A 14,257-nucleotide genomic window follows, 5' to 3' on the forward strand; every position below is an offset into this window, starting at 1 on the left:
TGTGGGTTGAAAGTAATCCCTTGGAACAAACTCATGTTGAACTGAATCTGTAATATGTTTTCTCAAGGAAGCCTACTTCTCATGGTGGCCAGCCTTTTTGACAAGTGTGCTACAAGTCATCTTCTAAGTATAAGAGAATACCATAGCACATGCCAAAGTTGCTGTGCTTTGGTGTTGCCTTCCAATATCTTAAGAGTTTCAGCCTCTTGCCTGAAACAAATAATGTAATGCAAATGACATCCTTATACTAGAGCCAATCCCTACCTCAGTTCTGGCACTACACATAAGGCACATTAGGTAGCACAGATGCTTCCTAATCACCCAAATTTCATAGCAACCTGGTACTAGCTCAAGTGAGAGGTTTGTTACAGGTTTGTCACAGCCTAATTGGTTAGTCAGTTGACAGGTTGTAATGAACAAATGGAGTACTGGTTGATCTTGCAATCCAGTCTCCAAATAATGATGGAAGAATCACTCAAGGAATCTCCTGTTTGCTTAGCCAGTCATTATTTGAGACATGTGATTACCATCTGACCTCTGTAATGTCATTATAAACAACAAGACCTAGAGGCTGCTCTGTAAAGTGTTTTCGTTCTTCATTTTAAAGCTATTATAAGCCATTCTTCAGGGCCAAAAAGCATGTTATGTGTGATATGAGCCAGTTCATGCAAGAATTAACCTTTAAAAAACTCTCCATCATTTAATGTGGTCAAAACGCTGTGAGGGGGAAAGAGGATCTTTGGGCTTCCCTTCACTGTTTTTACCAGTGAAAATGGCTGTGGGTAGGGTTGCCAGGTCCCTTTTTGCCACCGGTGGGAGGTTTTGGGGGTGGAGCCTAGGAGGGTGGGATTTGGGGAGGGGACTTCAATGCCATAAGTCCCAATTGCCAAAGTGGCCATTTTCTCCAGGTGAACATCTCTATTGGCTGGAGAGCAGCTGTAATAGCAGGAGATCTCCAGCTAGTGCCTGGAGGTTGTCAACCCTAAGCTTAGTGGTAGAGCACATGTGCATGTAGAAGATTGGAATGTTTTGAAGCTAAACCCTGAAGTCCGCTGAAGTCATAGTGCCTGGAGGTTGGCAAACCTAGGTGTCAGGAAGCTGCTCCAGGCCCATAGCAGATTCCCTATCGCAGAGCCAGGCCACTGGGCCCGGCCTCAGTGGTGGCAGAGTCTGGAAGCTACTCCAGGCCTGGAGATAGGGTTGCAACTTCCCCCTTCGCTACCAGCGGGAGGTTTTTGGGGTGGAGCCTGAGGTGGGCAGGTTTGGGGAGGGAAGGGATATCAATGATATAGAGTCCAATTGGCAAAGCAGCCATTTTCTCCAGGTGAACTGATCTCTATCGGCTGGAGATCAGTTGTAATAGCAGGAGATCTCTAGCTAGTACCTGGAGGTTGACAACCCTGATACTGGGGCTTTTTCACTGCACAATCACACTGTGCTGCTTATCAAAAATGTTGTCTGCTGATATTTTCTTAGTGCTTGGTTCCTAAAGTTTTCATTAAAAAGTTCATTATGATGAAACTTGCTACATTTGTGTATTTCAGAAAGTTCGTTTCGAGTCAAGTACTCAGAATTCAGACTTTACCATGAAGAATGCCTACAACAAGCCCACAAGATACCAGGTAAAGGAATTATAAAAATACAGGGCGGAAAAAATTGTATTGAGGGGCTTTTTGCATGCTTTAAGATTTAGATTTTGAACCTAAACTCATCTACTTGGGTGCCTTAATTAAATGGGACTTGCCTCTTAGTAAAAATTCCTAGGATTGTAGTCTTGGTGATTATACATGACTTCAATAAAAGGCACAAAAGTCAGCTCAAAAGGCGATTCAAAAGAATCTAGTCCTCATGATACCATACAGGTCTGCCAACTTTTAAATTGATCCCTCTAGCTGTCCCTTTAATATCTTTTTAATATCAATTTTTCAGGTGATATTATTTAGCTCTATGCCATGAAAAGCTTTGTCTCCTATTTCAATATGCTAAACCTCTATTAAAGAGGACCTTTTTTCTGGCCAGTTGCCATCCTTAATTCTATGGAGTACAAGAAGTGTTATGGCTGGCACAATGTATGGCACATTCTGAATGATCCAAATCAATGGATCATATATCAGTGCATATCTGAATAGTTAGTAGTTACCCATTTTATGCCAAAGCACACTATTCTCCATATTTAACTGCCATAATACAACAAATTATGAAACATCTCATTCAAAATTTATCCCAAACCTTATATCAGAATAATAAAAAAGAATAAGAAAGAACCAGGATGTTTTTTTAACATTTATTTTGACTAGGCTAGACAATTATCATCTTACTACCACTATTCACATGAGAAATGCTCACATCCCCAAACTCTCATTGAAGTGATTTGTTTAGGGCTGAACTCAAGTGGCACCAAAACAATCCTTTGAGCATAATGGCGGGGGATGACTATGGAGTGTACCATCTGACTCCAAATAGTCCAAGCATACCTTAACAGCTTTTGCTAGAGCTGTTCACAAACTTGGTTAGACACACAAGAAGCAAGACAACCATTCGAGAAGTTCTGCACATGAGCCTACAAAGTAGACTGGTTTGCAGTTTCTGCAGCTTTATAGCAATCAGTGAGTGTCTCAGTGAGAACAAGGGGTCAGACATTAAAACATCTTTGCACAGGAAGTGCTTCTTATCTTCCCACCCTTCTTTAACACAAAGCCCCTTTTCCGCTGAAACTCTAATCCAGGGGTGTCAAACATGCGGCCCACGGGCTGGATCCAACCCCCAGAGGGCTTTTATCTGGCCCGCGGAGCCAAGGCACCTAGTCCCCCTTTTTCCCCTTCCCCGGCCTTTTCTGGGCTTCCCGAGGCCCGTGCGTGGCCGGGGAGGGAGTAGGAAAGGCTTTTGCCACGAGGCCACTGGCGCAGCTGAGGGGGGGAGGCCGTTTCCCAGTCTTTCTTTCTTTCTTTCTTTCTTTCTTTCTTTCTTTCTTTCTTTCTTTCTTTCTTTCTTTCTTTCTTTCTTTCTTTCTTTCTCTGTCTTACACATGTATGTATATGTATGTAAGCATGCATGTATGTGTTTGGGCTCAGGATGGCTGCCAACTATTCTATTCTATTCTCCCTCTGGCTCTCACACACACACATACACACTCATTCATTCATTCATTCATTCCTGGTCATCAAAAGCCAGCATAAATGAAAACATATTATGTCATTTCTGGAAGCCTTAAAGGCTCCTTCCATACTAGCCATTTTCATTGGATTTACCATTGTTCATTCTGTCATTCATTCCAGTGAATCCAGAAGACATTGTTGCTGTCCTGTGCATTCCAGTGTTTTTCAGAGCAGTTTTTTACATTAAAAATATTCAATTGGAATGCTAGCCTGTCCCATGTAGACTGATAAAGTACCTGGCTAAACTGAAGCAGCTGGTACTATAGAAGCTGCAATTTCCCTTTACTCCCTCTCTTGGTTTTTTCTAGATATTAAAAACACATATATCCCTTTATGGGGAAAATGCTTCCATCTGTTGTTCTTGGAGCACAACAGTGGTAGAAAAGTCTAGGAAATAAGTAGTGATTTTGTGATCTTTTATTGTATTTATAATTATTGTATGGATCATTGTTGTGAGTCACCCTGTGCCTGGCCTGGCTGGGGAGTAGGTTGCCAAATGCCAGGTAGCAGCAGGAGATCTCCTGCTAATACAACTGATCTCCAGCAGATAGAGATCAGATCACCTGGAGAAAAATGGCCGCTTTGGCCATTGAACTCTATGGCATTGAAGTCCCTCCCATCCCCAAACTCCACCCTCCTCAGGCTCCACCCCAAAAATATCCCACCGGTGGTGAAGAGGGACCTGGCAACCCTACTGGGGAGAGGGCAGGATATAAAACCCAGTAAAAATAAGTATGCATGTGGGAAAAGGGACAGCAGGACTGTTGCCTGACTCTGCCTGTTTCCTCAGCCTGCCAACAGGACAGTCTCAATTGAGTTACTCTGTTTATTGGTATCAGCACCATGCATTGGTATCCTTTACTTTCCAAAACCAGTCTGGGGTATGGTTGTAATATTTCTAGGTTCATGATAAAGACTACCAGAATAAAGGCTAATATACACACAAGTGCTTCCAAAGAGAAAGGTGATCCATGGGGAACATTGTCAGTTTCCCTGCCAAACATATCTAATCCAAACCATCAAAAATGCCTAAAACAATAAAGATGCCCTGAACTAAGAAAGCCATGTCATCTTCTGCATGAATCATGTTTAACCTTGAAGTAATTATGCAGAATAAATTATCCTTTTCAAAAGGGTGTAATTATAGTACCTGGTAGGTTGGGACCTACCTTGCAGTACTAAGCCCAGAGGCTGGAAAGAGACAGCTGAAATAACTACTTTTTTTCCCTTTGTCTTTTATAATGTTCTTACTAAACTCAATCCCCAAAGATATATTATTAAAAATGTCAGATTCTGCCAAGAACATGAATAACAATGTCACAATGTAATAGGAAGTAAAATGTTATGGACAAGCATAGCTAGCCAAAGGGATAAGAGACAGTAAAGATAAATCCTTTTGCCTGGACAGTAATTATTTTCAATTATTTTCCTGTTGCCTGGACAATAACTATTTTTCAACTACAAAGAACAAAGCAATAACTAATTGTCATAGTTTGGATCTGTCTGATGGTTAACTATTAAAAATGATGGCTAGTTAATGAAGTTACTGAAATGAAGGCATTGTGACAGCAAAGAGAACGATAAGAGGTCAGCAGAATGTTGCTATACTCTAATGATCGCCTAGTGATATAGTCCATATTATGATATACTTGTGCATCACAGAGGGAAAGAAAGATGACTGTGCAATTTCCTAGTGCCATATTTCAATTGATTGAATATGAAATATTTCACCTTTCTTTTTCCCCCATGGATGTGTTTCGGTATGAAATATGGGGGAAAAATACTATAGCATGACACATTTCATTTGTTCTCTCTTTCTTCACACAGACCTTTAGGGAGATGGTATTAACCTGAAGGAACATTCTTTATTCTTCCTGGGAACAGTAATCCTTTTTTTTTTTTTTTTTTGGTAACAGAACGGCAGAACTCATGTCATATTGCAGAACCTTAAGCAAAAGGCAATTTTAGTTACTGTTTTCTTTCCCTAGCTTTAGCCATTTCTTTTTCTTTTGATAACTCTATACTTTTCATATACCAAACAGTCTTAGTTTATCCTTCCTAACACTACAGAGTAGATTCCCTACTGGAGTAGAAAGCACAATTGTCTGGATATTTTCTCCTGGAAAATCCTTTTTTTTTTTTTCAAAAAAAGGGGGAAAAACAGCTACACAAGAACGCTAAAACTCCTTCTTACCCTCTACATCATGATCTCTTTACATCCTGATCTCTCAGAGTAGGAGCTACCAAGACAAAATCCAATATAATTAAAGCAGAAAACAGTTAAAACTATAAAATTGCATTAATAATAACTAAAAGCCCAACAATGACAAACAAGCAGTTAAATGATAAAGGTAATAGCATTAAGAAGACCAATAGCAGTAAAATATTCAAACCAGTGCCAAAGAAGATGAAATAACAAGTCAAGGGTATGTGTGTGGGGAAATTCAACGAAGACTCTCAGCAAAATGTTACGAAATAAAATAAATGTTACTTGGCGCCAAAGCTTGGGACCAGTTAACTCACTGTGGGGAAGGCGCCAAGCTGTCGCAACAGAAAAAGACCCCATCTGCAATCAAATCAAAAAAGTAAAAAAGATGCCAGGTGACAGCTTTATTGTCATGTAAAGCCCCTACGTGTTTTACTGCTTCATCTGCTTCACCAGAGGAAGGGGGATCAGAGATCCTTTGTGCTGACCCTTTCCACAGGAATGAAACATATAAGGGCTTTACATGACAATAAAGCTGTCACCTGTTGCCTGGCATCTTTTTGACTTTTTTGGTTTGCTGGTACGTTGCTAGGTGTAGCCCTCTTTTTCTTTTCCCATCTGTAATCACAACTCTCTTATTCTGAATAGGCAGCAGCATACAAAGTAAAGCCTCTGTAGATGACTTCAGCTAATAGGTAGATACATACTGGACCTTTAGAAATTACCCTACTCCCAGGCCATTTATGACCTAAAATGAAATTGTCAGCACTTTGAATTGTCCCCAGAAGAAAATGGCAGTCATTGTCGCTCTTCTAAAACTGCTGTGATATGTTCCTTATAACCAACAGTCCCTGCTGCATTTTGCCCCAGTTGAACCTTCCAAATAATCTTCAAAGGCAGCCTCACAGACAGCGTATTGCAGAAACATAAAACTGGATGTGATCGCAGCCTGAATAACTGCAGCTAGTACTTATCAAGGAAAGATCAGGGGGTTGGTTCTGGACCAATATTTCTGCAGGCACAACGGTTTTGGCCCTTGGAATGTGGTTTTCTTGGCTCCCCCCTCCCCTCCTGCAACCCAAACTGCTCCTTGATATTATGTTCCTGGAGGAGACAGACCCCCGCCCCAAGAACAGAACATGGGGAGCATTTCAGGCTGCAGGGAGAGGGAGAGGCAGGACAATCAAATTCTGTGGACAGAAATCCTCGTGCCCATTGAAATGCCTAGTTTGGATCCAAGCCAAGAGGGGCTACACCAACCGAAGTTGGCTAAAGACAGAATATGCCTTAGATGAGACTAGAAATAACAGCTGTATACCCAAATCTAATAGCATCAATAAAGTACAAAAGCCCTCTTTTGGGGGATATAATCTCACCCAAATAGAGTTTGACGGGTCAAAAAAAAATCCCTGACTTGCTGTATCCCTGGCCACCTCAGTCTTACCTAGATTAAGCTTCATTGAGTACCTATTAATAATTCTACTGGGCACCTTCTAATAATTATGCAGATACATATAAGTATACCTAATTAAACGTAAAAGCTATACTTTCTGTTTTTATTTTTGCTTAGAGACACAAAATTAAGATACAGAAGCAAAGTTTTGAAAAAGTATGCCGTTAACTCATTATTGCAATTTCTGTGGTGAACGGTATGTTAGACTTCGGTGATCAATGAAGAGATGGTGGCATTTTTGCATCCTGATTTGTTATTTCCCTTCCCCCTTTCCTTTTTTTTAAAAAAAGACTCTCCTGATAACTGTTTCTTTTGGGATTCAGTTATTTCCCCACTTTCCCAAAAAAACATTCCTCAATTTATGTTTTTTCAGGTGGCAACACTACTTCCCAATGGATTCTACCACCATGGTCATCTCCAGCATATAGTATGTGCATTGTACCTCATGTATTCTTCTGGAAGTAACCCTGTCTTTCTTCACCATGCAAATATGCCATTAACTTCTGCATTTATAATATATACCGTATATACTCGGGTATAAGCCGACCCGAGTATAAGCCGACCCCCCAAATTTGAGGCCAGAAAAGGGAATTTCTTATTGACCCGCGTATAAGCCGAGGGTCAATAAGAAATTCCCTTTACCGGCAATGCTGCGCTCTAAAATGGCGGCCGCCATTTTAGAGCGCAGGGCCCTGCCCCAGGTCGCCCTCCCGCCGGCCTCCCAGGCCCTCCCGCCCCACCCCACCCCACCCCCAGTGCCATTCAAGGGGGGAGGGGGAAGAGCCCCTTACCTGGAAAGGCGGCGAAGCGGTGGCGGCGGCGGCGCGGCCTTCCTGGGCTGGCAGGAGGCCCCCAGGTAAGTTCCCCCCTCCCTCCTCCCTCTTCCCTCCTCCCCCCTCCCCTCCCCCCTCTCCTACCGTATTGACCCGCGTATAAGCCTAGTTCGGCTTTTTCAGCCCTTTTTTTGGGCTGAAAAACTCGGCTTATACGCGAGTATATACGGTACATGTTTCACTCTTTTAACTATCTAACTAGTTGTCGATACTTATTTCTACATCGTTTGTCCTTGTTATGTTTCTTAGAACCAGTTGTCCAGTATTTGTTTTCGTCTAAAGAAGAATGCACGTTTAAAATGTTGAATCCTTTTGGCTGCAATCCTATGCAATCCTATGCACAGTTCCTTGAGTATAAGCCCTACTAAATTCAGTGGGGCCTATTTCAAAGCAAAATGCATAGGATTGGGCTGCATAGCTACTGTATAATTAACTTTATCATAGGAGAATTAGGATCCCATGTTGCAGTCAATGATCACAAACTAAAAAGTATCATTTATACCACTGTAGATAATCTACCTCAGATCTTTGGGTTTGTAGGAGAGACCTTTGTTTTTGGAATAAAAATTGAGCTGCTGCAGAGTTTCTACACATTGAGGGCACAACCCAGACAAAGTGAAGCACTTTCATGTCCCACTAGTTTTAGTGGAAGAAATTTAAGGATGTGCCTACTTGTCCCATAGAAATCAATGTGACCTAAAAGTACTTATCTTAGGCTGGATCATACGCCAGTTCTCTTTGTTTAATGTTCAATGAAGTGACTTGTACCTGTTGCTCCAAAATAGTGTAAGTGGCTGCAGGAAACCACCTGAGATTTGTGGCCACCTCATTCTATCCAACAGATAAGAACATTTTTACCTCCAAAAGGGGATTGCTGTAGTCAGAAAAATTATTTACATATTTAAGGAATGTGAACCTCAGCTTTCCTTTAAAATGATGTACAAGGCAGTTTACATTAATTAAAAAAACACAGAAACAATAAAACCAAACCAACAGTAAAACTTTAAATGCTGGGAAAGTTCATATGAGAATAAACAGTTCTTAAGATGCTGTGGCCCATAGAACCAAACTGAAGCCACTGAATGGAGTGTCCGTGACTCAGGTGCAGATCATGTGCTTGGCATGCAGGAGGTCCCAGGTTCCACCTCTGGCATTTCTAGTTAAAGAATCTCAGATAGCACTGATGAGAAAGGTTTCCCTCTCTTCAGGAGAACTGTTGCCTGTCAAGAGAAGACAATACTGTGCTAAAGGGAGCAATGGTCTGATACTATAAAGCACCTCCAAAAGTTAAACCTCTTTCAGGATTAGTAAATATGTTCCCACTGGAACCCCACATAGAGTACATTTCAATAATCAACCCTGGATATAACCAGAGCATGAATAGCAGTGGCAAGATCATTTCTATAAAAGTCAAATGGTTACCTGCTGGAGCTGAGATCTGTGCAGAGTGCCCTACTTGGGAGGGTTTTCTCTTACACTCGAGAGGAAGTACAGAATTGTAGGTATCATAGGAGGCAATTTAGTTGTACAGGTAGAAGGAATTAAATAGGAAGGAGCTAGGTAAATGATCAAAAAATCCCACTGCGCCCTGTGCCATAGAAATTCTGAGCACCCTCTAGGTCAGGGGTGTCCAATCTTTTGGCTTCCCTGGGCCACATTGGAAGAAGAAGAATTGTCTTGGGCTGCACATAAAATACACTAACACTATCGATAGCTGATTCATAATGTTTTAAGTAAGTTTACGATTTTGTGTTGGGCTGCATTCATAGCTGTCTGAGGGCCGCAGTTTGGAAAAGCCTTCTCTAGGTTTTCTTCTCAAGTATGAACACTGGAATCAAATTTAATTGGCATTTGCAATGAAAGTTGTACACAAAACCTGATTTCTAATACTGTAGGCATTAATTAAACTTTACTTTTTCATTGAAGGGTCCAATTTTAATGTGAGAGCATCAGGGCAAAGTGTAATACATAGGACTGAGAGTTAACCTTTTAAACTGGTTTGAATCTAATGCATTAATGGGGGGAAAGATAAAATATTCAAGATGGTCTTTCTGTGTAACAATGAATTACTTACTACATTAATATTCATTTATATTGAAGTTTTGGTAGTAGGCACATTTATTATTTAATTATTTAATTTGATTTGGTGTAAAGTATTCCTTTAGAAGAGGGTCAACTTTGTTGGTGTTTCTAATCATTAACTCTGGAAAGGTTTTGGCCTTACAACTAAAAGGCATATTAAAGACTTCAAGTATAGTTTGATTTGGAATTGGTTTCTCTATAGTTTTTTTTAAGATAACTTTCTTTACTGTTGTAATTTCAATATCACATTTCAATATCATATATTTCTTTTGCTGACTGCAGTCATTTGTACATAAGACTCTTATTTCTTCTGTCCAACAAGCTTTCATTTTAATTTTATTCTAATAGTCAGTTGGAGTTACTTTGTTTTTATAATGCCTTGTCAAAGTGGAAAGGATATTTTTTTAAAAATTAATATTAAAGAATACATCAATATGTATTCTTTACATACATCAATGTCCATCAGCTTTTCTTTTCTAAAACCATTGTCGCTGCTGTTGGATATTCTTTTCACAATTTGCTGTTACTTCCTGTTTTCTGTTCAGTGGCTGTGAATTCACTGAGTTTCATCATAAAGACATTAGGCTTGATTCAGCAATTCATCTGTAGAAGAACAGTCAAAGATCTCCCCCACTTTCTGGTCTCCTCATTTCCAATTTCCAACCCTGAGGAATTTGATTCCCAGGGTTTCAGGATCAAGTGGAGCTACAGATATGGCTAGTCTGCCATAAAGAGGGAGAAGGGGCAAAACCTCCTTTCCTGATTTTTCCATCAGTAGATGTCTGGAGCAGCTGTCACTACCTCCATAGATGCTGTTCCACCACTCCTAGTAATGCATAAACCATTCCATACTTGTGGTTAGGGCAGAGCAGCTAGCAAATATGCCCCCAAAATGAACGGGTGTTACTAACGGTGCACACAACCAAACAATCACCCTGAATCGTGTGTGCAAAAGATATAGACATTGCTAGAGACTGCAAGAGAATGACCAAAGACCAAGTGGCAGCTGCTCCAGGTAAAGTACAAAAGGAATCTCAGTGGTGTAGTGATCTTTGTCTTTTACATATTATAATTTCATATCAAATAGATATACAATCCTCATATCAAATAAATATACAACTGAAGAGTTTTAAGTCTCTAAGTCATTTAGACCACAATCCAATATAGTTGTGTGTGTCCAATATAGTTCATCAGTGCTATCAATGGCCTTAAACATGAATAACTGCGCTGGATTGTGGCCCTAAAATTAAACTGACATGGTCAGACAACATCATTCCATTTAACTGTTTTAACTAAATTTTCAGAAAATAATGAAGAGACTTATTAAACGATATGTTCTGAAGGCCCAGGTGGATCGAGAGAATGATGAAGTCAATGAAGGCAAGTCCTTTTAAATTTAATGGTATTATATAGTGAGCAAAGTTAAAGTCATAGCATTTTATTAAAGGTTTTTATGACAATTCAGTTGTCAATCAAATAGATGAAGCGACAGGAATATTTTTCTGAAAGCATAGCTAACCAAGCAAAAAAGGAGATGATCAAAATGTTAGCCTTAGGGATTTTAGACAATCTCTGTCATGAGTATAGCATCACTTCCATGGTGGTTTTTTGTTGGAAGCTTCAAAAGAATGTTGCCTAAGCATACCAGCCACCCTCAAAGTTTTGCTAGAGCACAATGTGCAGAACTCTGATAAGTGGAAACCGTCACTAAGAAATGTCCAGATGAACCAAAACAGAAATCATCTCAATGTGATTCACTCAGGGGATTGTTTTTCTCTCAGAGTTCAGCAGTGTAGCACTCTGGGAAAGCCAATGAGTAAGTAACCATATATACTGGAGAAAGCAATAACCTTTCAATGGAGTTTGGAAGCAGCCTTCATAGGGCAATGTAGAAACTCTGAATAACATCTGCATGAGGACATTATATAGAAAAGCAAAAGAGGGGAATCCTTACCTATTTGTATGTTCCACTGAATATAAGATAAACTCCAGTGCTTCTTGACTGCTAAGTAAAGACCTGTTCTCTGATGAACTGATTACTTTATCTGAGGAAGACTCTTCACTTAGCAGAAGAGAGTAATTCAATCCAACCTTTAACCTTTCCAGTTGTTTCCCTCATAGCAGTGCTTAGTGATAATAAATTATATATATGCATGTACTGCATGTACAAAGTATAGTACAAATATCATTAATGTATCAATAAGAAGGGTGATAGCAGTTATCACAAATTTCAAGAAATTAGCACAAAAGAAGAGTAAACTTACTCTCAGCGTATTTTTTTCCCAAGTATTAGGATGATTTAGGCCCAATATTAGAGATTATAACTATGCCCTGTTTTTTATATTTTTATTTTCATATATTGTATTGTGAAACATTCCTCCCATGGTCACTGGTTTTCCCAGTAAACAAATCTGAAACACCACTTTATACCATATGCCACTTACACAATTAACACAAAAACAGGCATCAATTTTTATGATAATATGTTGGTCAAATTTAATTCATATGGTTGAGGAACAAAGACAACTGCAGTTTTCATTCCAAACAGGAAGAATAAATGTAAGAAACTAGGGTTTTTTAATTAAAACAATGTGGCTATGACATCCCTACCCATAACATTACAAAAGAAAGAACCATTGATTGGTGGTGAAGAGAAAAACATGCATGTAAACCAAGGTTGAAAATTCTACACCCAAATTATCATTTCCTAAGTGTCTCTATAGGAGCCCCGTGGCACAGAGTGGTAAGCTGCAGTACTGTAGTCCAAGCTCTGCTCACGACCTGAGTTTGAGCCCAACAGAAGTTGGTTTCAGGTAGCTGGTTCAAGGTTGACTCAGCCTTCCATCCTTCCGAGGTCGATAAAATGAGTACCCAGCTTGCTGGGGGTAAAGGGAAGATAACTGGGGAAGGCACTGGCAAGCCACCCTATAAACAAAGTCTGCCTAGTAAACACTGGGATGTGACATCACCCCATGGGTCAGGAATGACCCGGTGCTTTAACAGGGGACTACCTTTACCCACCTTTTTTAAGTGTCTCTATGCAAAAAACAAACAAACAAACAAAAAACAGATATCTGTGCATGCAGATAAAAACATTTTGGAATTATGACTGTATCTTATTGATTTTATTGTTGTCACAATTAGTTTCTTATTGAAGTCACCATTCAATACAAGTTATTTACCATTAATTCCTGTTGAAACCACTGAATTGGGACTTACTAACTCACAACTAGCGTTTGCTGGATTGTACCTCTTATCTTAGTTCTGTTTGGGGTCTTAATGTGAATAGATGTCCCACTTTTGTGCAGATTTGTTTCCTATTCCAAAATTAATACACACTTAAGCAGTCATCTTTAGGATTTGATGAAGCTATAGTGCCGTTCTATTGAGAGTCCATGCAGAGAGTCCATTCTGAACCTATTGACTTTGATGGACTTAGGAAGCCTATAACTCTGCTTAGGATAGAAGACACTGCTAGTCCCTTAAGCAAGCCATAACATAACTGCAGCTCTTCCACAAAGGTCATTGCTCAAAGTTCTTTGTTCATGAGAGAGCTGATCATGAGGCAAAGTGGGTAGGGCTGGAAACTCCCACAGGAGGTGATGTTGTTACTTATTCTGTCCTATTAATGAGAGTGTTTCTTTTAATTTTAGGAGAACTTAAGGAGATTAAGCAAGATATTTCAAGTCTGCGCTATGAGCTTCTAGAAGAAAAGTCACAAGCAACTGGCGAGTTGGCAAACCTAATACAGCAACTCAGTGACAAGTTTGGAAAGAACTTAAATAAGGACATTTGATGGTGGACAAATAAGAAACACTTTATTATTTCAACCAGCATTCTAAAGGAGCAAAAGCTGTGCAAGATGAGAGCATTGGAAGCTCTGTTTTTGTTGAGTTCCAATTGTTTTAGAGGCACTGTGCATTAGCTTGGTTTATTGGGTGAAGCCAATGATCAAGTATTTCCTTTATGATATAAAGGTGACTTTTTTTGTATCGAAGCAGTCCTTTTGACATCAGAATTACATGTATAACCTTCAGAAGACAAGTTTGGTTGTTCTAGAAACCCAAAGCAACTTTTGAAAATTGGGAAAAAAGCCAGATCTTCAAAGCGATAAATCGGCAGACAGTAACCAAGGATCAAAAGCATAAATGGTAAGGAAATGTGAAAAGAAGGAGAAGAGGTACATAAATGTGTCCCAGAAACATTCATTCAAAACTTGCAATCCACGTATTTTCATTTGTGCAGCCACTATGAATCCTACAAAACTAACATCTACCTATTATGGTGTAGCAGCTAAGAGTGTGAGCTGGGAAGTCCCCTGGTTCAAATCTCACCTTTAGTTGGAACTGACTGTTATGTTAGAAATCACATGTTCCTAAGCTTGCACTTGCCAACACAAACTGAGCGCAAGGGACACTTGCAGGGGAGAAAATGTGACCAAGGTGGTCGGGGGTACAACCTCCTGTGCCCACCAGTTGTTCCCAGCCATTTTCCTCCAGCTGGCATTATGTGCAGCTTCAGGGCCTAC

At 39.9% G+C, this 14,257-nt stretch overlaps 1 protein-coding gene across 1 annotated transcript in view; it reads left to right on the forward strand.

Annotated features, from left to right (window-relative positions):
• Window positions 1–13,827, forward strand: part of TRPC7 (transient receptor potential cation channel subfamily C member 7) — a 131,626-nt gene extending 117,799 nt beyond the window's left edge. The window contains exons 9-10 of the mRNA XM_056858011.1: window positions 1,545–1,622; window positions 13,383–13,827. Of these exons, the coding sequence (XP_056713989.1) occupies window positions 1,545–1,622; window positions 13,383–13,436 (132 nt within the window). The 3' untranslated portion in view covers window positions 13,437–13,827. The remainder of the gene's footprint in view (window positions 1–1,544; window positions 1,623–13,382) is intronic.
• Window positions 13,828–14,257: the final 430 nt, after the last annotated feature.

The sequence above is a fragment of the Euleptes europaea genome, chromosome 1, assembly GCF_029931775.1.
Source record: "Euleptes europaea isolate rEulEur1 chromosome 1, rEulEur1.hap1, whole genome shotgun sequence".
Taxonomy (NCBI): domain Eukaryota; kingdom Metazoa; phylum Chordata; class Lepidosauria; order Squamata; family Sphaerodactylidae; genus Euleptes; species Euleptes europaea.